The sequence below is a fragment of the Hyperolius riggenbachi genome, chromosome 11, assembly GCF_040937935.1.
Source record: "Hyperolius riggenbachi isolate aHypRig1 chromosome 11, aHypRig1.pri, whole genome shotgun sequence".
NCBI classification, from domain to species: domain Eukaryota; kingdom Metazoa; phylum Chordata; class Amphibia; order Anura; family Hyperoliidae; genus Hyperolius; species Hyperolius riggenbachi.
This window is the reverse complement of record NC_090656.1, coordinates 20,079,785-20,102,971: the sequence shown is the minus strand read 5'-3', so window position 1 is coordinate 20,102,971 and position 23,187 is coordinate 20,079,785. Positions and strand designations below refer to the sequence as shown.

The window sequence follows — 23,187 nt, the reverse complement described above, 5'->3', positions numbered from 1 at the left end:
CCTTGTCAGAAATCTGGCCCTGCTGAATATTTAACGTAAATGTGGGTATCCTGGATAATTTACTCTATACTACTATATGTCATTACAGGGCCTCTTTAAATTTAGCCTAACCCCGCCGAATGTTTTTTTGGACTAGAGGTACCACTGACGTTTTCTGGGAAAACTCTGGTGCTTCGTCGTTGACGTTGGACACCCGAATCCTGACGGTGGCGGTCCCCGTGTTGGGCGCCTCGCCGTGGTCTATGGCCAGGATGACGAATTCGTACAGGTGTCCGGGCCGCTCGTAATCCAGGCCGCGTGCAGCGCTAATGACACCCTGCTCCGAGATGCTGAAATCGGGGCTGAGTGTGAAATAGGAGATCTCCCCGTTGATGCCGGTGTCACAGTCAGTGGCCGTCACTGCGGAGACAGAAGAAAGAAAATAATTGCTTTAACAGAGGAACAATTAGCGGACAGAGAACACGGATAAACCACGCCATTACTGGGGGAAATGACTGCTGGTGTAAAACCCAGATAATTATGCCATTGTTATTTACTGTGTGCATGCTGATTCCAGCTCCACAATCTCAAGCCTTTGTTCTGAGCTGTCTCCGCAGAAACCGCAGAAGATGTAACATGCGGTGTTGCCACATGCAAGAATATCCATTTATTCTTTTAAAGCAGAACCGAGGTCGTTCTACATTTTTACATGCTAGAAAAAAATAATACAACCCCCCCTCCCCTTTTACATTTTCACATTTGCAACACATAATTCCCTTGTTTCATCCAGTAGAAGGAAAATGTGTGAGGCAACAAGGAGACCCTTTTGGATGAATTTCTGGCACCGTGTCTTGAGAGGCACTTTACAGAACATGGCAGAGTGGGGTATCTTCAAATCATGATGGCCCTGTGGCGTAGCTACGGAGCTGTGGGCCCCGATGCAAGTTTTACAATGGGGCCCCCTAGCACTCTATATATAACAACTGATATGGCGCACCAAAACCTGCCAATGGCAACTACAGTGTCAGAGGTGCAAGAAGGGGATGGGGAACAGCTTGTTAATGATTAGCACTTTAACCTCCTGGGCGTTACTGGACGAGCTCGGCTCGTCCAGTAACGCTGCAGTGCACCGCTCAGGCCCTGGTGGGCCGATTTGCAATTTTTTTTTTCCAAACACTGCGTGTTTGTTGCGATCGCCGTCGCTCGCCGCCGATCCGCCGCTACCCACCGCGAAAGAGGGCCCCCCCCCCATAGACCCCTTGTGCAGCCTGGCCAATCACCACCAGGCTGCGCTATGGGGTGAATCAGGACTCCCCCTGACATCGATGACGTCATCGCGATCCTTGCCATGGCGACGGGGGAAGCCCATACAGGGAATCCCGTTCAGAACGGGATTTCCTGTTGGGTATTTGCGCCGGCGGCGATCAGAGGGGTGGGTGGAAAAGCGAAGGGAGGGGGGAAGCATGTAGCTAGCGCTAAGCTAGCTACATGTTAAAAAAAAAATTAGCTTTAAAGGGACTCCGAGCAGTGCAGAAACTATGGAAAGATGCATATCATTTTAAAGCTCTCTTTCTCCTCTTTCCAATGATATATAAACCGCCGCCCTACGCCTTTTAGTTTTCGCTATTTTCGCGATTGAAATTGCCGCGGCCTCGATTTCCTGTGTAATACAATATAACTATGGAAAGATGGATATCATTTTAAAGCTCTCTTTCTCCTCTTTCTGGCGACACCTAAATCGTCGCCCTACGCCTTTTAGTTTTCTCTATTTTCGCGATTGAAATCGCGGCCGCGGCAATTTCAATCGCGAAAATATTGAAAACTAAAAGGCGTAGGGCGGCGGTTTATATATCAATGGAAAGAGGAGAAAGAGAGCTTTAAAATGATATGCATCTTTCCATAGTTTCTGCACTGCTCGGAGTCCCTTTAAAAAACCCTCCCACGGCCGTGCGCCAAAAAAAAAAATCAGAACGCCAGGGAGGTTAAAGTATCTATAGAAGTGATTATTATGAGCACAGGACCCATAGAGAGCCAATACTGAAGTTGAGGGAGGGCCCCAATGCAGTTGCAACCTCTGCTCCCCCTATTGCTACGCCACTGCAAACTTTTGATGGAGCCCCGCAATGCTCACATCCTTTCTCTTGGTGGCCCTTACAGCCTGGGGGGCCCATCTTACAAGGGTCATAAAACAAGTGTGGCCATCATAATCTTCACACCCATAACGAGTGTAGCCACAAAAACACCTGATCTGAAGGATGGACCCCTTTAATGGAGGGAGTAAAGTAGTAGCTGGGCCCCGCCTTACAGCTCTGGGCCCAGGCCCGGTCTGCCCATGATGCCAAGTGAGGCGACTTCCTCAGGTGGCAGAAGTCTGGGGCAGCACCAGGCAGAAACAGGAAGTGAAGAGAGTGCCTGACCAATCTATACTGAGGGCAACTGTACCTGGCTAACCTATACTGGGGACAACTGTACCTGGCTAACCTATACTGGGGGCTCCTATACCTGGCTAACCTATACTGGGGGAAACTGTACCTGGCTAACCTATACTGGGGCTCCTATACCTGGCTAACCTATACTGGGGGCAACTGTACCTGGCTAACCTATACTGGGGGCTCCTATACCTGGCTAACCTATACTGGGGGAAACTGTACCTGGCTAACCTATACTGGGGGCTCCTATACCTGGCTATCCTATACTGGGGGCTCCTATACCTGGCTAACCTATACTGGGGGCTCCTATACCTGGCTAACCTATACTGGGGGCAACTGTACCTGGCTAACCTATGCTGGGGGCAACTGTACCTGGCTAACCTATACTGGGGGCAACTGTACCTGACTAACCTATACTGGGGGCAACTGTACCTGACTAACCTATACTGGGGGCAACTGTACCTGGCCAACCTATGCTGGGGGCAACTGTACCTGGCTAACCTATACTGGGGGCAACTGTACCTGGCTAACCTATACTGGGGGCAACTGTACCTGACTAACCTATACTGGGGGCAACTGTACCTGACTAACCTATACCGGGGGCAACTGTACCTGGCCAACCTATACTGGGGGCAACTGTACCTAGCTACCAATACTGGGGGCAACTGTACCTGGCTAACCTATACTGGGGGCAACTGTACCTGGCTAACCTATACTGGGGGCAACTGTACCTGGCTAACCTATACTGGGGGCAACTGTACCTGGCTAACCTATACTGGGGGCAACTGTATCTCGCTAACCTATACTGGGGGAAACTGTACCTGACTAACCTATACTGGTGGCAACTGTACCTGGCTAAACTATTCTGGGGCAACTGTACCTGGCCAACCTATACTGGGGCAACTGTACCTAGCTACCAATACTGGGGGCAACTGTACCTGACTAACCTATTCTGGGGACAACTGTACCTGGCTAACCTATACTGGGGGCAACTGTACCTAGCTAACAATACTGGGGGCAACTGTACCTGGCTAACCTATACTGGGGGCAACTGTACCTTGCTAACCTATACTGGGGCAACTGTACCTGGCTAACCTATACTGGGGGCAACTGTACCTGGCTAACCTATACTGGGGGAAACTGTACCTGCCTAACCTATACTGGGGGCAACTTTACCTGGCTAACCTATACTGGGGGCAACTGTACCTGGCTAACCTATACTGGGGGCAACTGTACCTGGCTAACCTATACTGAGGGCAACTGTATCTCGCTAACCTATACTGGGGGAAACTGTACCTGGCTAACCTATACTGGTGGCAACTGTACCTAGCTAAACTATTCTGGGGCAACTGTACCTGACTAACCTATACTGGGGGCAACTGTACCTGGCTAACCTATACTGCTGGCAACTGTATCTCGCTAACCTATACTGGGGGAAACTGTACCTGACTAACCTATCCTGGTGGCAACTGTACCTGGCTAAACTATTCTGGGGCAACTGTACCTGGCTAACCTATACTGGGGGAAACTGTACCTGGCTAACCTATACTGGGGGCAACTGTACCTGGCTAACCTATACTGGGGGCAACTGTACCTGGCTAACCTATACTGGGGTCAACTGTACCTGGCTAACCTATACTGGGGGCAACTGTACCTGGCTAACCTATACCGGGGGCAACTGTACCTGACTAACCTATACTGGGGGCAACTGTACTTGGCCAACCTATACTGGGGCAACTGTACCTAGCTACCAATACTGGGGGCAACTGTACCTGGCTAACCTATTCTGGGGACAACTGCACCTGGCTAACCTATACTGGGGGCAACTGTACCTAGCTACCAATACTGGGGGCAACTGTACCTGGCTAACCTATACTGGGGGCAACTGTACCTGGCTAACCTATACTGGGGCAACTGTACCTGGCTAACCTATACTGGGGGCAACTGTACCTGGCTAACCTATACTGGTGGCAACTGTACCTAGCTAAACTATTCTGGGGCAACTGTACCTGACTAACCTATACTGGGGGCAACTGTACCTGGCTAACCTATACTGGGGGCAACTGTATCTCGCTAACCTATACTGGGGGAAACTGTACCTGACTAACCTATACTGGTGGCAACTGTACCTGGCTAACCTATACTGGTGGCAACTGTACCTAGCTAAACTATTCTGGGGCAACTGTACCTGACTAACATATACTGGGGGCAACTGTACCTGGCTAACCTATACTGGGGGCAACTGTACCTGACTAACCTATACTGGGGGCAACTGTACTTGGCCAACCTATACTGGGGCAACTGTACCTAGCTACCAATACTGGGGGCAACTGTACCTGACTAACCTATTCTGTGGACAAATGTACCTGGCTAACCTATACTGGGGGCAACTGTACCTAGCTACCAATACTGGGGGCAACTGTACCTGACTAACCTATTCTGGGGACAACTGTACCTGGCTAACCTATACTGGGGGCAACTGCACCTGGCTAACCTATACTGGGGGCAACTGTACCTGGCTAACCTATACTGGGGGCAACTGTACCTGGCTAACCTATGCTGGGGGCAACTGTACCTGGCTAACCTATACTGGGGGCAACTGTACCTGACTAACCTATACTGGGGGCAACTGTACCTGACTAACCTATACTGGGGGCAACTGTACCTGGCCAACCTATGCTGGGGGCAACTGTACCTGGCTAACCTATACTGGGGGCAACTGTACCTGGCTAACCTATACTGGGGGCAACTGTACCTGACTAACCTATACTGGGGGCAACTGTACCTGACTAACCTATACCGGGGGCAACTGTACCTGGCCAACCTATACTGGGGGCAACTGTACCTAGCTACCAATACTGGGGGCAACTGTACCTGGCTAACCTATACTGGGGGCAACTGTACCTGGCTAACCTATACTGGGGGCAACTGTACCTGGCTAACCTATACTGGGGGCAACTGTACCTGGCTAACCTATACTGGGGGCAACTGTATCTCGCTAACCTATACTGGGGGAAACTGTACCTGACTAACCTATACTGGTGGCAACTGTACCTGGCTAAACTATTCTGGGGCAACTGTACCTGGCCAACCTATACTGGGGCAACTGTACCTAGCTACCAATACTGGGGGCAACTGTACCTGACTAACCTATTCTGGGGACAACTGTACCTGGCTAACCTATACTGGGGGCAACTGTACCTAGCTAACAATACTGGGGGCAACTGTACCTGGCTAACCTATACTGGGGGCAACTGTACCTTGCTAACCTATACTGGGGCAACTGTACCTGGCTAACCTATACTGGGGGCAACTGTACCTGGCTAACCTATACTGGGGGAAACTGTACCTGCCTAACCTATACTGGGGGCAACTTTACCTGGCTAACCTATACTGGGGGCAACTGTACCTGGCTAACCTATACTGGGGGCAACTGTACCTGGCTAACCTATACTGAGGGCAACTGTATCTCGCTAACCTATACTGGGGGAAACTGTACCTGGCTAACCTATACTGGTGGCAACTGTACCTAGCTAAACTATTCTGGGGCAACTGTACCTGACTAACCTATACTGGGGGCAACTGTACCTGGCTAACCTATACTGGGGGCAACTGTATCTCGCTAACCTATACTGGGGGAAACTGTACCTGACTAACCTATCCTGGTGGCAACTGTACCTGGCTAAACTATTCTGGGGCAACTGTACCTGGCTAACCTATACTGGGGGAAACTGTACCTGGCTAACCTATACTGGGGGCAACTGTACCTGGCTAACCTATACTGGGGGCAACTGTACCTGGCTAACCTATACTGGGGTCAACTGTACCTGGCTAACCTATACTGGGGGCAACTGTACCTGGCTAACCTATACCGGGGGCAACTGTACCTGACTAACCTATACTGGGGGCAACTGTACTTGGCCAACCTATACTGGGGCAACTGTACCTAGCTACCAATACTGGGGGCAACTGTACCTGGCTAACCTATTCTGGGGACAACTGTACCTGGCTAACCTATACTGGGGGCAACTGTACCTAGCTACCAATACTGGGGGCAACTGTACCTGGCTAACCTATACTGGGGGCAACTGTACCTGGCTAACCTATACTGGGGCAACTGTACCTGGCTAACCTATACTGGGGGCAACTGTACCTGGCTAACCTATACTGGTGGCAACTGTACCTAGCTAAACTATTCTGGGGCAACTGTACCTGACTAACCTATACTGGGGGCAACTGTACCTGGCTAACCTATACTGGGGGCAACTGTATCTCGCTAACCTATACTGGGGGAAACTGTACCTGACTAACCTATACTGGTGGCAACTGTACCTGGCTAACCTATACTGGTGGCAACTGTACCTAGCTAAACTATTCTGGGGCAACTGTACCTGACTAACATATACTGGGGGCAACTGTACCTGGCTAACCTATACTGGGGGCAAATGTACCTGACTAACCTATACTGGGGGCAACTGTACTTGGCCAACCTATACTGGGGCAACTGTACCTAGCTACCAATACTGGGGGCAACTGTACCTGACTAACCTATTCTGCGGACAACTGTACCTGGCTAACCTATACTGGGGGCAACTGTACCTAGCTACCAATACTGGGGGCAACTGTACCTGACTAACCTATTCTGGGGACAACTGTACCTGGCTAACCTATACTGGGGGCAACTGTACCTAGCTAACAATACTGGGGGCAACTGTACCTGGCTAACCTATACTGGGGGCAACTGTACCTGGCTAACCTATACTAGGGGCAACTGTACCTGGCTAACCTATACTGGGGGAAACTGTACCTGGCTAACCTATACTGGGGGCAACTTTACCTGGCTAACCTATACTGGGGGCAACTGTACCTGGCTAACCTATACTGGGGGCAACTGTACCTGGCTAACCTATACTGGGGGCAACTGTATCTCGCTAACCTATACTGGGGGAAACTGTACCTGGCTAACCTATACTGGTGGCAACTGTACCTAGCTAAACTATTCTGGGGCAACTGTACCTGACTAACCTATACTGGGGGCAACTGTACCTGGCTAACCTATACTGGGGGCAACTGTATCTCGCTAACCTATACTGGGGGAAACTGTACCTGACTAACCTATACTGGTGGCAACTGTACCTGGCTAAACTATTCTGGGGCAACTGTACCTGGCTAACCTATACTGGGGGAAACTGTACCTGGCTAACCTATAGTGGGGGCAACTGTACCTGGCTAACCTATACTGGGGGCAACTGTACCTGGCTAACCTATACTGGGGTCAACTGTACCTGGCTAACCTATACTGGGGGCAACTGTACCTGGCTAACCTATACCGGGGGCAACTGTACCTGACTAACCTATACTGGGGGCAACTGTACTTGGCCAACCTATACTGGGGCAACTGTACCTAGCTACCAATACTGGGGGCAACTGTACCTGGCTAACCTATTCTGGGGACAACTGTACCTGGCTAACCTATACTGGGGGCAACTGTACCTAGCTACCAATACTGGTGGCAACTGTACCTGGCTAACCTATACTGGGGGCAACTGTACCTGGCTAACCTATACTGGGGCAACTGTACCTGGCTAACCTATACTGGGGGCAACTGTACCTGGCTAACCTATACTGGGGGAAACTGTACCTAGCTAAACTATTCTGGGGCAACTGTACCTGACTAACCTATACTGGGGGCAACTGTACCTGGCTAACCTATACTGGGGGCAACTGTACCTGGCTAACCTATACTGGGGGCAACTGTATCTCGCTAACCTATACTGGGGGCAACTGTACCTGGCTAACCTATACTGGGGGCAACTGTACCTGGCTAACCTATACTGGGGGCAACTGTACCTGGCTAACCTATACTGGGGGCAACTGTATCTCGCTAACCTATACTGGGGGAAACTGTACCTGACTAACCTATACTGGTGGCAACTGTACCTGGCTAAACTATTCTGGGGCAACTGTACCTGGCTAACCTATACTGGGGTAAACTGTACCTGGCTAACCTATAGTGGGGGCAACTGTACCTGGCTAACCTATACTGGGGGCAACTGTACCTGGCTAACCTATACTGGGGGCAACTGTACCTGACTAACCTATACTGGGGGCAACTGTACTTGGCCAACCTATACTGGGGCAACTGTACCTAGCTACCAATACTGGGGGCAACTGTACCTGGCTAACCTATTATGGGGACAACTGTACCTGGCTAACCTATACTGGGGGCAACTGTACCTAGCTACCAATACTGGGGGCAACTGTACCTGGCTAACCTATACTGGGGGCAACTGTACCTGGCTAACCTATACTGGGGCAACTGTACCTGGCTAACCTATACTGGGGGCAACTGTACCTGGCTAACCTATACTGGGGGCAACTGTACCTGGCTAACCTATACTGGGGAAACTGTACCTGGCTAACCTATACTGGTGGCAACTGTACCTAGCTAAACTATTCTGGGGCAACTGTACCTGACTAACCTATACTGGGGGCAACTGTACCTGGCTATCCTATACTGGGGGCAACTGTACCTGGCTAACCTATACTGGGGGCAACTGTACCTGGCTAACCTATACTGGGGGCAACTGTACCTGGCTAACCTATACTGGGGGCAACTGTACCTGGCTAACCTATACTGGGGGCAACTGTATCTCGCTAACCTATACTGGGGGAAACTGTACCTGACTAACCTATACTGGGGGCAACTGTACCTGGCTAAACTATTCTGGGGCAACTGTACCTGGCTAACCTATACTGGGGGTAACTGTACCTGACTAACCTATACTGGGGGCACCTATACCTGACTACCTACCTATACAGTGGGTGATTTTGGGGGGGGCTCACCGCAGCTATAACATGTGGTGCAAATTGTTGGGTGCTGAACGATCATTCTAAATCATGGGGCGCATCCTCGCAAGTTTGCCTCAGGCAGTAAAAAGTCTACAACTGACCCTGCCTGGCCCCCCAGTGAGTGCTGAGGCTGCTGCTATCATATCTAGCTTGCTTTGTAAACACATGTGAGCACAGCATAGATCGTATTTCAGCAGCTTCACACTGAACTGCCCTCAGCCAATCAGTGAGGAGCAGTAATGTGGGAGGAGAGATAACAAGCTTCCCTCTCCTCAGCAATGTCCCAAATACTGCCAGGCTGACTGGGATAAGATTTATGACAGCAGAAACATTTATGATTATATTGGAATCCTTGCAATGCAGGGTCAGGTTGCCGACTGCATAATAAACACAGAGCAATGGGTAAGTGAAATTTGATTCTATGGCTGACAATCCCGCTTTAAAAGCAGTCCACTGGACACCAATAATCATGCCACAGTCAGTATCATTCATTTTTCCCATTCTGCTGCTCACGGTCAACACAAACTGAAGCTCCTGACCTGAACCTACATGTTTTTTATACAATTAATGCTGCCTCCTGATTGGTTGGTTATATAAATGCACAAACAAGCAGGTCTACCTATTAAAGTGCTTGATAAGTGTACACGGACTCCAGGCTTCTAAATTCCTGCAGAGTTTCTATTTTTTGAGTCTCCAGAGATGCCGTCTGTAACCAAAAGTTATTTCTCCAGCATCTCGTTTTTAAAAGAAAGTTTACAATTCCTCGTTAAGCCAGGCAGCCGTTACTAACCTTGCAGCAGGGCGCTTGTCTGCGGCGCGGACTCAGGGACGCCTTCTCGGCTGTAGATGGTCTGCTGAAATTCCGGGGCGCAATCATTCACATCCGTAATCACCACCACAACCTGCAAGACATTTCCATTAAACACGGAAGAGTTCCAGCGGAGCGCCATAAAACGGACACTAATATCTTGATATAAAAATGATTCAGGGAGCAGCTGGCTCTGGCAAACACAGCAATAAAGCGTCTGCTCACACGTCAGGGCTGTGATAGGGTCATAAAGCTTCTCTCGCCATGCGTGTACGTGCCAGAGGCTGCCAGGCCTGGGCATTGTGGGCTGGGGGTGGCACTGACGCTTGAAAAACTGAAAATCCAAGACCGAACGAAGGAAAGTGTACACAGGGATTGTGTGAATTTGTGTATTTAGAAGTGTTATCTCTCAAAGTGAACTTTTCTCAGATTACATTGAAATACGATAACAAAGGCGCCAAGCAGAATAAAATTAGTTTAAGTTGTTAAAAAGGGGGAAGTGGGTGGACTCGCCTCCCTTCTGAAAAAAAGGGCCAGACAATGGACAGGTTACTTACAGTCTAAAGTAACATTTATTAGTAACTCCAAAAGTGCAACGCGTTTCACGGGTAATTGTCCCGCTTCTTCAGGCAAACGATTTTTGGAGGGTGCAAAATCGGGTCATGAACCAGATAGAGACAGAGGCGCTCTACCTGGTTCATGACCTGATTTTGCACCCTCCAAAACCCGTTTGCCTGAAGAAGCGGGACTGTTACCCGTGAAACGCGTTGCACTTTTGGAGTTACTAATAAATGTTACTTTAGACTGTAAGTAACCTGTCCATTGTCCGGCCTTTTTTTCAGAAGGGAGGTGAGTCCACCCACTTCCCCCTTTTTAACAATTTTAACAAATTTTATTCTGCTTGGCGCCTCTGTTATCGTATTTCAATGTGATCTAGTCCACCCTTGGTGGAGGGGTGTATCCCCATTTTCTCCTATCTACAGAGAGCGACTTTTTAAACCTGAGCGGGTTCAGGTTACAATTCTCCCCGCCGGCCTGTCCAGTGGTTGCCTTTGTGGCGACCCACCCTTGTGAGTATAATCATCTCATTTATTCACAACAGATCTCTCCATATTAACATACTGCACCATAATGGTCTCTCGGTTTCTTCCCCATTTTTCAAGCTTTTCTCAGATCACAAAACTCATTGTGTGGCTGAGCTTGCCTGCAGCTGTGCCCCTGTCCATAGCTCCTGCCTGGCCTACTGTGGGTAGAAACTCACTGTGTGGCTGAGCTTGCCTGCACCCTTCCCTATCCATAGCTCCTGCCTAGTTTCCTGTGGTTAGAAACTCACTGTGTGGCTGAGCTTGCCTGCACCCTTCCCTATCCATAGCTCCTGTCTGGCTTCCTGTGAGTAGATTAAAGTGTACCAAAGGCTAGTGTAGCTAAGGAGCTCTGGACCCCGGTACAGGTTTCACATTGGGCACCCCAAGCACTCTATACATAATTGATATGGCGCACCAAAATCTGCCAAGGACAGCCACAGTGTGAGAGGTGCATGAAGGGGATGGAGGACAGTTTGTTAGGGCTCGTTGACACCCAGGGCGCTTTCGGGTTTTTTTAAACGCTGGCGATTTTCAAAAATCGCCCTAAAAGCGATTGTGCAATGATTCCCTATAAGAGTGTTCACATCTGAGCGGTTCGGTTCCGAGCCGCTCACCAAAGCGCTGCCTGTGCCATTTTCTGAGCGTTTTGGCACAATGGAAAGTATAGGGAAACCGCAAAGCGCTTCAAAAAGCGCTTTGAATAGTGATTTCCTGGGCGCTTTTAAGAATAAATACATTGGGCCTGATTCACAAAGCGGTGCAAATTGTTTGCACGCCAGTGAAAAGCCCTTTATCACGCCTAAACTCAGTTTAGGCGTGATAAGAAGAAACTCGCGCGAAATTCCCGCGCGCAATCGCACAGCGCGATGCGCGCGGTGCATGCGATGCGCCCATTAAACCCTATGGGCGCTGCGCGTGGAATTGGACTTTGCGCGCGATAATCAGCACAAAGCGGTGCTAACTCAGCGGTGCAAAGGTTATCACGCCTAAAGTCTTTTAGGCGTGATAACTTGGTTTTAACCGCTTTGTGAATCAGGCCCATTGTATTTATTATTTTCCGGGTCAAAAAGTTCACTTCCTGACTAATGTCAGGAAGTGAAAAATCCAATCACTCTGCATAAGGGCTTCGAAAAGCGCTTTAAAAAATTTGCTACCGTGCAGGTAAGCGCCAGGAGGCGCTAACAAAAATTGCGCACAAAATCTCAAAACGCTGGCGTCAGCAATTGCGATTTATGATGTGAACAAGGCCTTAGCGATTATTACCAGCACAGGACCAATAAGGAGCTAATTAATACTGAGGTTGGGGGAGGCCCCTACAGGGCCCCTCTGGCCCAAGGGCCCTGATGCGGTTGCAACCTCTGCAACCCCTATTGCTACGCCACTGCCAGAGGCAACATGTGACATAATGAGATAAACATCTCATGTATGTGCAGTACAAAATATTAATAACTAACTAAAACTGAACTCATGGTCACTCCGGTGATCCGCAAAGTCAAGTCTACACTGAGAACTAGATTTAACCAATGAAAACCTTTGAACTGCTGGCTGATCAGAAGCTGTTGGCTTGTACAGGTTTAATTTCTTCCCTCTTAGAAATGTGTTTTATCATGATATGTTAGGTTTATATTGCCAGCTTAAAGAGAAACTCCGACCAAGAATAGAACTTAATCCCAATCAGTAGCTGATATTCCCTTTTACATGAAAAATCTATTTTCACCAACAGACCATCAGGGGGCGCTGTATGACTGATATTGTGGTGAAACACCTTCCACAAGCTCGGAGTACCGTGGTACTCCTGGCAGTTTCCTGTCTGTGAACCTCGTTGCCTTGTGGGAAATAGCTGTTTACAGCTGTTTACAACTGCCAAAACAGCATACAGCAGCTACATCACTTGCCAGCAGTAAAAATGTCACAATGTAATAAATGTCAGAATGTAAATCAGGGATTTAAAAGATTTTACAATGGGCAAACACTGACTAAATCATTTATCCATAATTATTGTAAAAATGAAGCAATTTTTTATTACATTATTTTCACTGGAGTTCCTCTTTAAACTGTTACCTGGGACATTGCAATCAAAAGGATTTATACTTACCTGGGACTGCCTCCAGCACCCTGCAAGCCATGGGCTCTGTTGTGCTGTAAGCCCCGATGGTCAATGCCCATGCCTCCTTGGTCACGCTCCCATGGCTTGCACAGTTAGTTAAATCTTGCAACCAAGGAGGCACAGTAGTCTCACAATTCCCCAGTCTGGGACTGTAGCTGGAGTGACAGCTAGTGATGGGAATTCCGGCTCTTTTAAGAGGATTGGCTCTTTTGGCTCGGCTCCCATTAAATAACCGGCTTGTATGGCTCTCAAACGGCTCTTCATTTAATATCATTAGAAGCCACTCAGATACGGAAGAAAAGCCCCGCCCCGTCTCCATGACAACTCCAGGCTGCTTCTCTGAGTGGGGCAATCCCTCCTGCTGCTGCTCTGCTCCGCCCCATACACCCCTACAAGCTACAGGAGAAGGACTACATCTCCCGGCATGCCTCAGCGCCCTTTATTACAGAGCAGAGCGCACTGGTGAGTGACTCACAGGCATCGGCTCTTTTTAAACTGAGCACCGGCTCTTGTCGTTCGCAGCAAAGAGCCGACTCTTAGAGCCGGCTCGTTTGCGAACGACCCATCACTAGTGACAGCGGTGGAATGGATGGGACCAAACGGACACCGAGGGAGCCCAAGGACTACAGGGGGCTGGAGAAAGCCCCAGGCAAGTATAAATCCCATTAAGTGCAATGTCTCAGGTACACTTTAAAGCTTGGCATCATCCCCCAAACAGACACACACACACAGCTCATATCCAGGGGTTGTTTTACCTAAATAATCCACATACTTTATAATCTAGCCAGTGCCCAGTTGTGTTGTGCAGCTCTACAGCATGTGTATGTCACACGGCTAAAATTAGTTTTGCAACTCCACCCAGAGACCCGTGTTGTAACAGTATGCAGCAGCCTGATAACCCCACCCAATTCCCAGCCTTATACAGATGCAGGGTTTGCTTACTGGCTGCACACACCAGACCGAATCCTGCATGGCATTATTTGAATTAAGAACACAAGAAAAGTGATCATGTGATCAGATTAAAATGGGTACTTGGCTGGCACCAGTGACATCACTCATCCCCATTACCTGTAGGTTACATAGCAGTAGTCTATTGCTGCAGTGGTGTTACAACTCCTCATGGGAGGGAGGCAGAGAAAACAGGCCAAGAAACAGTGTTTTGGGTACCTGGACAGTGCTGGACAGTAGCTGGGGGTCTTCCCTGGCCACCACGAGTATCAGGAACTGGTGGGGCTCTGTCTCATAGTCCACGTTCTTGGTCATCAATATCTCCCCCTTCAGTCGGTGAATGCTGAATAAGTAGTTTGGATTTGAAAGCAAGCTATAGCTCAGCGTCCTGTTCTGGTGGGACATCGCTGACACCGTCACCAGCCTGCAACAAGGACATATGAGTGAAAATGTCAACTCTGCAGCAACTAGTGAGAAAGACTTTACCTGCACCTCACCATGGGATAACAGCATAGCAACACAGCAATCTGACATCTCACACAGTGGAAAAAGAAAATAAAACTACAATAGAGTAGAGTGGCTCAAGAGCACATAACACTGGGCATGCAAATTAACAAAATGTACAGTGCCACCTATTGGCCATTTAGCATACATACAGTCCAAGCATGAATGCTGTTGCATGCATACATTCTAGAACTTTTCTCTGTATAGTGTTTACCTCTTCATAGTGCCTTCTATTACAGTGCTCCCTTTATTATGCTCACCACTCTTAGTTTTCCCTTTAGTATAATGCTCACCCTTAGATCTTCCCTTGCTCGCACAGGCACAGTAGAGGCCGACCTTACGAGGTCAGCCTCTGCACCGGCGGGGACTCTGGGCCAGAGGCTGGGAGCAGAGCTGCTGCATGGGACATGTCGGCCTCAAGGGGCTGGAGGAATCCCCGGGTAAGTAAATGTCTTTTTTTTCCCTGCTCGAATATTCCCTTTAAATGAAAGCTTTGTTTTACAACGTATTAACCACAAGTAACTATATATAATCCTTTTTTTTTTTGTATAGCGCTTTTCTCCTGTCGGACTCAACACGCCTGCCAGGCAGCCACTAGCGCGCACTCAGTAGCCAGTAGCAGTGTTAGGGAGTCTTGCCCAAAGAACTCCTTACTGAATAGGTGCCTGCTTACTGAACAGGAAGAGACGAGATTTAAACCCAGATCTCCTACGTCCGAGGCAGAGCCATTACACTATCCAGCCACCACTATATCTACGTTCACAAAACACGCTGAGACACACTGCTGAGCACTTTGCAATCAATCTGCACTGCGTTTGCGTTTTGAAGAAAGCACTCCCCTTGACTTTCATTTCGAAAAATCACGGTCATCGGTTTTTGCCTGGATTTTTCAAAATTTGCCGTGATTCTAACGCAGGTCAATGGCAGTGTTTTTTTTTTTCAAAACGCAAGTGCCGCGCGGATGGATCATAAAGTGTTTAGCAGTGTGCTGTAGAAATGTTAAGGAGTAACTCCGACCAATAATTGAACTTTATCCCAATCAGTAGCCTTTTACACGATAAATCTATTCCTTTTCACAAACAGACCATCAGGGGGTGCTGTATGACTGATATTGTGGTGAAACCCCTCCCACAAGAAACTCTTGAGTACGTACTCCTGGCAGTTTCCTGTCTGGGAACCTTGCTGCATTGTGGGAAATAGCTGTTTACAGCTGTTTACAACTGCCAAAAAAGTATGCAGCAGCTACATCACCTGCCAACAGTAAAAATGTCACCATGTCATAATGGGCAAACACTGACTAAATCATTTATACATAATTATTGTAAAAATGAAGCACTTTTTTATTACATTATTTTCCCTGGAGTTCCTCTTTAAGTACTTTAGCCCATGCAGCTAACTGACTGGCTTTTCCAAATGTGTCAGAAAAACTAACTATTTGTATTACTGCTTCAAGGAAAATAGTGAGAGGGCAGTTGCCTGGCTGGCTGTCCTGCTGGTCCTCTGCCCGTTTCCACTGTTGCAACGCGATTTCGCCGGCATCCCGACGCTTGTAAAACGCATGCGGATGCGTTTCCGCATGCATTTTTACCCGCGATTTCGCGTGCGATTTCGCATGGCAGGGTGCCATGCGAAATTAACCATAACTCTGCCAGGGCAAAATAACATTGAAAAAGGTGCGAAATCGCACGCGAATCGCGGGTAAAAACGCATGTAAAAAACGCATGCGTTTTTCCTATTAAATACATTAGCGGTGATTCGCATGGATTCCCGACGCAGGCGAATTCTGTGGGTCCCGTCGTGCAGATTTGGCCCGCCGCCAAATCGCTCCCGCACGCCGCACATATGGAAACAGCCCCGGCCACTTCAATGTACCAAGCGAATCCGCATGTCGGCGCCGCATGCGGATTCGCTATGGTGGAAACGAGAAAGGTTTGTACACTCACCTGGCTTAGGCAGCCCACTGTGTGTACAGTGGCCGCATCCTCCAACCCGCGAGCGATCTGCCTGGTGGATCAACTCACCCTACGATGGCTGATGGCATTGTCTGTGCCGCTCCCTCACCAGCCTATACACATGTGCTGCTCTGTCCCCCCCCCCACACACACACACACACACTCACACACTCACATAGCAACAAAACGCATTGTCAGCTACATAGCTGACACGTGCCTGTACAGGCTGGCCAATGGTATTGCCCTAGGCGGTGATCGGATCCCGATCCCCAGGGCCGGCCTGCTCATGAGGCGAGGTGAAACATTTGCCTCAGGCGACAGATCTGGGGGGGCGGCACCCGCTTGTCCTTGGATGCTGGGGGCCTCCCGCCAAGCTGGAGGGGTAGCTGGCAGAAAGGGGGTATTGGGTCTAGCGGTGGGGAGTGGGGTCGGACCCCCCCCTCCCTCGCCTGGGTCCCCCGATCTGCGCTCCTCCTCCAGCGTGAAGTACCAGCATTGGCCTATTGCCCGACAATTAGATTATTTTGGTTGAAGGTACTTGATTTTCTTCATAGCCATTTTGATATGGCTAGGAATAGTAATGATATATTAATTGCTCTTTTTGGAGATACTTTGGAGTCAAATACCAAGGGAGATACATCGCCCAAGAGTAAAATAGTTAACTTTGCCCTCTTAATTGCACGTAAACTGATAGCAGAAAGATGGAAAAGCCCACTGACATTAAGTATACAAGAATGGAAAGAAAAGGTATTGTTTTATTTGAGAATTGAAGATAATGTGGTAGATGATACGGTTTTTGATCCTTTGGAACACTCGTTGAGACTATATGGGATATGAAGCTCTGCTATGGAAACATCATTATATTGTTAGTGGGTTGTGACTACTGATGCAATGAGGGTAGTCCCTCTTCTCATGGGTATAGGCGGAGTATATGGTCTTTTGGTGGGCAATTTGGTACGTGAGGGATGTGGGGGCCGGGCCTCCGCGGGCGGCCCGTAGTCTGGGCGTCCAGGCGGCGTTGTCCGATGGTTTTCGGTCCGCTGCGTGGGTGTCCTGGCGGGGGGTCTCTCGCAGGGACCCGGCAGGCGCGCGTGCCCATAGGTCTTTTTCGGTATTGGTGATGGAGAGTTGTGGAGTATAGGAAACCTTCGTAACTATCTGGCTCTGCTGTTAATATTATGATATTGATGACTTTTGTATCGTAACGGAATAGTATATTTCTTTTTTTTTTTTTTTTTCTTTTTTTTTTTTTTTCTTTTCTCTTCTTTTCTTTTTTTCTTAGCTCTTTCTTTTTTTCTCTCTTGTAGAGTGTGCTTCAATTTAATTTGTTTAAAAAATATGATATTGACTATGATGCAAAACTTAGCCCTGGCTTAAGAGCATGGTGATGAAGCTGATATTCTTTGCCGGGCTACGAGCTATGAAAGCTTGCTGATTGTCAAGAGATAAAAAAAAAAAAAAGTGCCAGCGTGCATATGATTAAGAGGCAACAGGCGGGGGAATCGCTCACCTCTTCCGCGTTCCATCGTGTGCTCCACTGACGTCACTTCCGGCAACGCTGCCCACTGTATTGTAAGTGGACGGCCTTGGAGGAAGTGACGTCAGTGGAGCGCACGATGGAACGCGGAAGAGGTGAGTGATTCCCCTGCCCGTCGCCTCTTAATCATATGCACGCTGGTACTTAACGCTGGAGGAGCAGCGCAGATCGGGGGACCCAGGTGAGGGGGGGGGGTCCGACCCCCCCTCCCCACCGCTAGGCCCAACACCCCCTTTCTGCCCGCTACCCCTCCAGCTCGGCGGCCCCCCCACACACACGGCTGGAGGGGGGGCGGCAATTTTTTTGTGATTTTGCATCAGGCGGCAAAAAGTCTAGGCCGGCCCTGCCGATCCCTGATGGGCAGAGCGGGGACGCGGTACTCCAGCACCCAAGACTGAGACACCAAAGTGCGCCCCTCCACCCTCCCACCCCAACCATCACACACTGATTGCTATTAGACACCCCCCCCCCCCTCTTAAAGTGCTTAAAGTGAACCTAAATCGAAAGGAAAAAAAAACAAGTTTAACTTACCTGGGGTTTTTACCAGCCCCCTGCAGTCGTCCTGTGCCCACGCCATCACTGAGGCGTCCCAATCCCCTGCAGTGCCCCTTTTTCTTCTGTATGCAAGTCCCTGGTCCGGGCGCCTCCTGATCATGCTCCCTTGCATGGGAGCACTCTGTGTATGTGCAGTATGGGGAAATCTCTACTGCGCATGCGCAGAATGATCCTGGGAGAGTGATCGAGGACGTAGGTGGCCACTGCAGTGCATGCACAGTGGCCGTCGACTTGCCGAGTTACTGGGCTAAAAGAGGGGCGCTGTGGGGGACTGGAGGATCGCTCAGTGATGGCACGGGCACAGGGTGGCTGCAGAGGGCTGGTAGAAGCCCCACGTAAGTTAAAGGAAATAAATATGGCAGCCACCATATCCTTTTCACTTTAAGTTCCCTTTAAGCATAATATTGTCTTGGCAGAATCTGCTTTTCATTGAGGGCATGAAAAAGAGCATCAGAAAGTCTGTTTAAACTCATGCTATGATGCAGTGCTTTCAGTGGCAAAAATGCTCGTTTTCACTTACACTTGTCCTGCAGGCGTGTCCTCCGGAACGTGGACAGAATAAGACGTGTTCTTAAACTGAGGAGGTCGGATCCCGGCTAGCACCGACACAGTGATCGGAGGACTTTTCTTTCCAAACTTGTCTGCAGCCTCCACCACCAGGGCATATTCTGTTCCCTCCTCCAGGCTCCGCCCCGTGGTCTGTATCCAACCAGAGCTTCTGTCAACCACAAACCTCTCTCCTCCACCTGGATGAGCAGTGAGAGAACTGTTATACAGTCTACAGCAGGGGTGGCAACCTCAAATACAAAGTGGGCCGAAATTAGACACTGGAACCTAGTAACTGGCCAACTTCAATGTCTACTGGCCACTTTTCTCCCTTATAAAGTTCCCTGGTGTCTAATGTGTCCCCTCCAACCATTATACAGTTCCCTGGGGTCTAGAGGCCCCACCCTCCCCTGTACAGTTCCCTGGGGTCTAGAGGCCCCACCCTCCCCTGTACAGTCCCTGGGGTCTAGAGGCCCCACCCTCCCCTGTACAGTTCCCTGGTGTCTAATGGCCCCCCTCCAACCCCTATACAGTTCCCTGGTGTCTAAAGGCCCCCACCCTCCCCTATACAGTTCCCTGGTGACCCTCCTGACTCCCCTATACAGTTCCCTAGTGTGTAGTGCTTTCCCCTACCTCCCCCAAATGGCTTTCCTGCTGTTCTAGGGCTTCACCTCCAATATAGCTTCCCTGGTTGTCTAGAGTGGGCCAAACATAATGCAGAGTGGCAAAACCACCTGAGGGACAAATTTAATGGCTCTGAGGGCCAGATTAGGCCTGTGGGCCGGAGTTTGACTACAGGTTTACAGGTCTACAGGTTATTTAATGTTCTCTACCTGTACTGACCGCTGTCTGCCTATTGGTCAACTGATGTTTACTACGTTTCCAGACCCCAGCCCATCTACTGGTCAACTGATGTTTACTACGTTTCCAGACCCCAGCCCATCTACTGGTCAACTGATGTTTACTAAGTTTCCAGACCCCAGCCCATCTACTGGTCAACTGATGTTTACTACGTTTCCAGACCCCAGCCCATCTACTGGTCAACTGATGTTTACTGCGTTTCCAGACCCCAGTCCATCTACTGGTCAACTGATGTTTACTACATTTCCAGACCCCAGCCTTTCTACTGGTCAATTGATACTCACTACCTGTCCTGACCACTGCCTGCCTACTGGTAATCTGCTGTTTACTACCTATGCTAACCTTGGCCTGCCTAGTGATCAACTGATGTTAATTATCTGTCTGGACCCCGGCATGGCTTTTAAGCAATAATGACCGCCTAACGCCGATAGACATCGGCAGGTTATTAGTGGTATAGCATGGAGACGGCCGCTCGTTCGAGCGGCCTTTCCATGCCAGATTACGGAGGGTCTCTCCGTGAACAGTCTGAGAGCCGCCGATCACGGCTCGCAGGTGAAATGTAAACACGCGGGGAAGAAATCCCCGCTGTTTACATCATAGGGCACTGCTGCGCAGCAGCGCCGTAAAGGAGATCGGCGATCCCCGGCCTCTGATTGGCCGGGGATCGCGGTATATGATAGGCTGAAGCTTGTCAGTTCCAGCGCAGGACGGATCTCCGTCCTGCGCCGCCCAGGTAAAGGAGGGGAGGGAGGGAAAGCTAAGAAGGGCGGAAAACACTGCGGAGGGGGGCTTTGAGGAGCCCCCCCCGCAACACAAATATAGCCGGCGGCGATCAGACCCCCCCAGCAGGACATCCCCCTATTGGGGAAAAAAGGGGGGGGGGAAGTCTGGTCGTCCTGGCTGCCTGCTGATCTGTGCTGTGGGCTGGAGAGCCCACACAGCACAGATCAGCCATAATTCGTCTGGTCCTTAAGTGGTTAATGTTCACTACTTGTCCTGACCCTGCACTGCCTACTGCTGAATATTCAAGATTCAAGCACTTTATTGTCATTGTGTAACACAATGGTACAGAAACATTTTTACTACTGTAATACAACATAATTACTTTTCCTGGCAACCCCACGGTGCATATACGGAACACAGTGATAGTAACAAAAGGTAGAAATAGAAAAATTATACAAGTATGCCAGGTATTACAAATATTAAAACAATTTGTATACAGTGTTAATTATTTCAGAGAAGATTCAGAGTTAGGCTCGGTCCACACTAGATGCAGTTGCAGAATGCAATCCGCGTTACGGCCTCCGGTTTTCAAAAACCGGAACGCAAACTGATCAAAAACCAGATTGAAAATGTGTCAGTGTCCTATAGCCATGGGTGGGGAGGGGGCCACCATGCTGGAGGGGGTAGCAGCCAGGAAGGGGGGCAGCGGGGACAGCAGTGGGGAAGGGGGTCGGCCCCCCTCCCTCACCTGGGTCGCCCCTTCTGTGCTGCCCCTCCAGCTAGTTTCCTTAAAATCAAGCCAGTAGCAAGCGGCGAGCGGGAAACTCACTCACTTCCTTGTTCCACCGCTCACCGTGTGACTTCCTGCAATGCCGCCCAATGAAGTACAGAGGGGGGCATTGCAGGAAATGACGCGGAGAGCGGGAAACTCACTCACTTCCTTGTTCCACCGCTCACCGTGTGACTTCCTGCAATGCCGCCCAATGAAGTACAGAGGGGGGCATTGCAGGAAATGACGCGGAGAGCGGTGGAACAAGGAAGTGAGTGAGTTCCCTGCTGGCTTGTTTTTAACAAAACTACCTGTAAGGGGAGCATGGAAGGGGGGACCCAGGTGAGGGTGGGGGGGGGGGGTCCGACCCCCCCCCTCCCCACTGCTGTGCATACTTCCCCCCTTCCTGGCTGCTTCCCCTCCAGCTCGCCCTTGCCCCCCCCCCCCCCCACGGACAGGGCTGGGACATTGAAAACGTATCTGTTTCTATTTCTAAAGTTGCCTGTGTAGAGGGAGATTTGTTTTTGCATTGCCTTGACTTTAACCCTCTGTGTATCCGGGGTCCTTGAAAAACCTGCACATCCGGACTCTCAGTTCAGTTTTTTTTAAAACGGATCCCACGGATCCGGTTTTTGAAGTGTGTGATGTGCTGCTATTTTAAACATTGGTATCCGTGGCCCGGGTTTTGGTCTGGGCCAAAAAATGGAGCCACGGATATGTTTCTTAAACAAGTGTGACCCAACCCTTTAACAAGTTTATGTCAGATGGGAAAAGGCTGTTTTTGTTTTTGAGTATGCGGATTGACCTAAAACATCTACCTGTTGTAAGGAGCTCAAACAAGGTCTTTCCATGGTGAGTGTTCACTACCTGACCTAACTCTAGCCTACCTACTGGTCAGCTGATCTCCACTACCTGTCCTGACCTTTTCCACCCTACTGGTCAACTGACCTTCACTTCCTGTCCTGACCCTGGCCTGTGTACAGATTATGTCCAGGCATGTCTACTGATGGTCCGCTATTTGCTGTGAGTCCTGACCCTGGTATTGGTACAGGTAATATGCAATGGTAAGCTGATTACCTTCTGTAAGGAAGTACTCCACCTCTCCATTCTGGCCCTCGTCTTTATCGGCGGCATGTAACTTGTAGACGTAAGATCCTGCGGAAGCCAGAGGGGACACTACTGCCAAATACGGGAATGGCTCCATTGTCCAGTGTGGAGACTCATCGTTCACATCGGTTATGGTAAGCTGCAGGTGAATGAGATGCCAGCTTTTGCCTATTTAAAAATAAAAAAACACATGAATTAAAAGCTGTTAGGTTCTCCAAGAGAGAGCATGAAAACTTTTCTGGTTCCCCAAGAAAGAGCATGAAAACTTTTCTGGCGTGCTCACACTAACTTATGCTGCAACAGTCAGGGGCGGACCTACAATGAAGCCACCGAAACCATGTGAATCAGGCAGCAAAATCAAGGAGGCGGAGTTTGGACAAAAAGTTTGGGCCACCTGGAGCATCATACGTCATACAGATTGATGG

At 49.5% G+C, this 23,187-nt stretch overlaps 1 protein-coding gene across 1 annotated transcript in view; it reads right to left on the bottom strand.

Moving 5' to 3' along the window:
* The window catches only part of LOC137538785 (neural-cadherin-like), a 242,347-nt gene that overhangs the window by 157,701 nt on the left and 61,459 nt on the right, over positions 1-23,187 (bottom strand). Inside the window, exons 2-6 of the mRNA XM_068261105.1 lie at positions 22,733-22,930; positions 19,277-19,502; positions 14,428-14,632; positions 10,051-10,162; positions 150-399 (exon numbers count right to left, since the gene is read on the bottom strand). Of these exons, the coding sequence (XP_068117206.1) occupies positions 150-399; positions 10,051-10,162; positions 14,428-14,632; positions 19,277-19,502; positions 22,733-22,930 (991 nt within the window). The remainder of the gene's footprint in view (positions 1-149; positions 400-10,050; positions 10,163-14,427; positions 14,633-19,276; positions 19,503-22,732; positions 22,931-23,187) is intronic.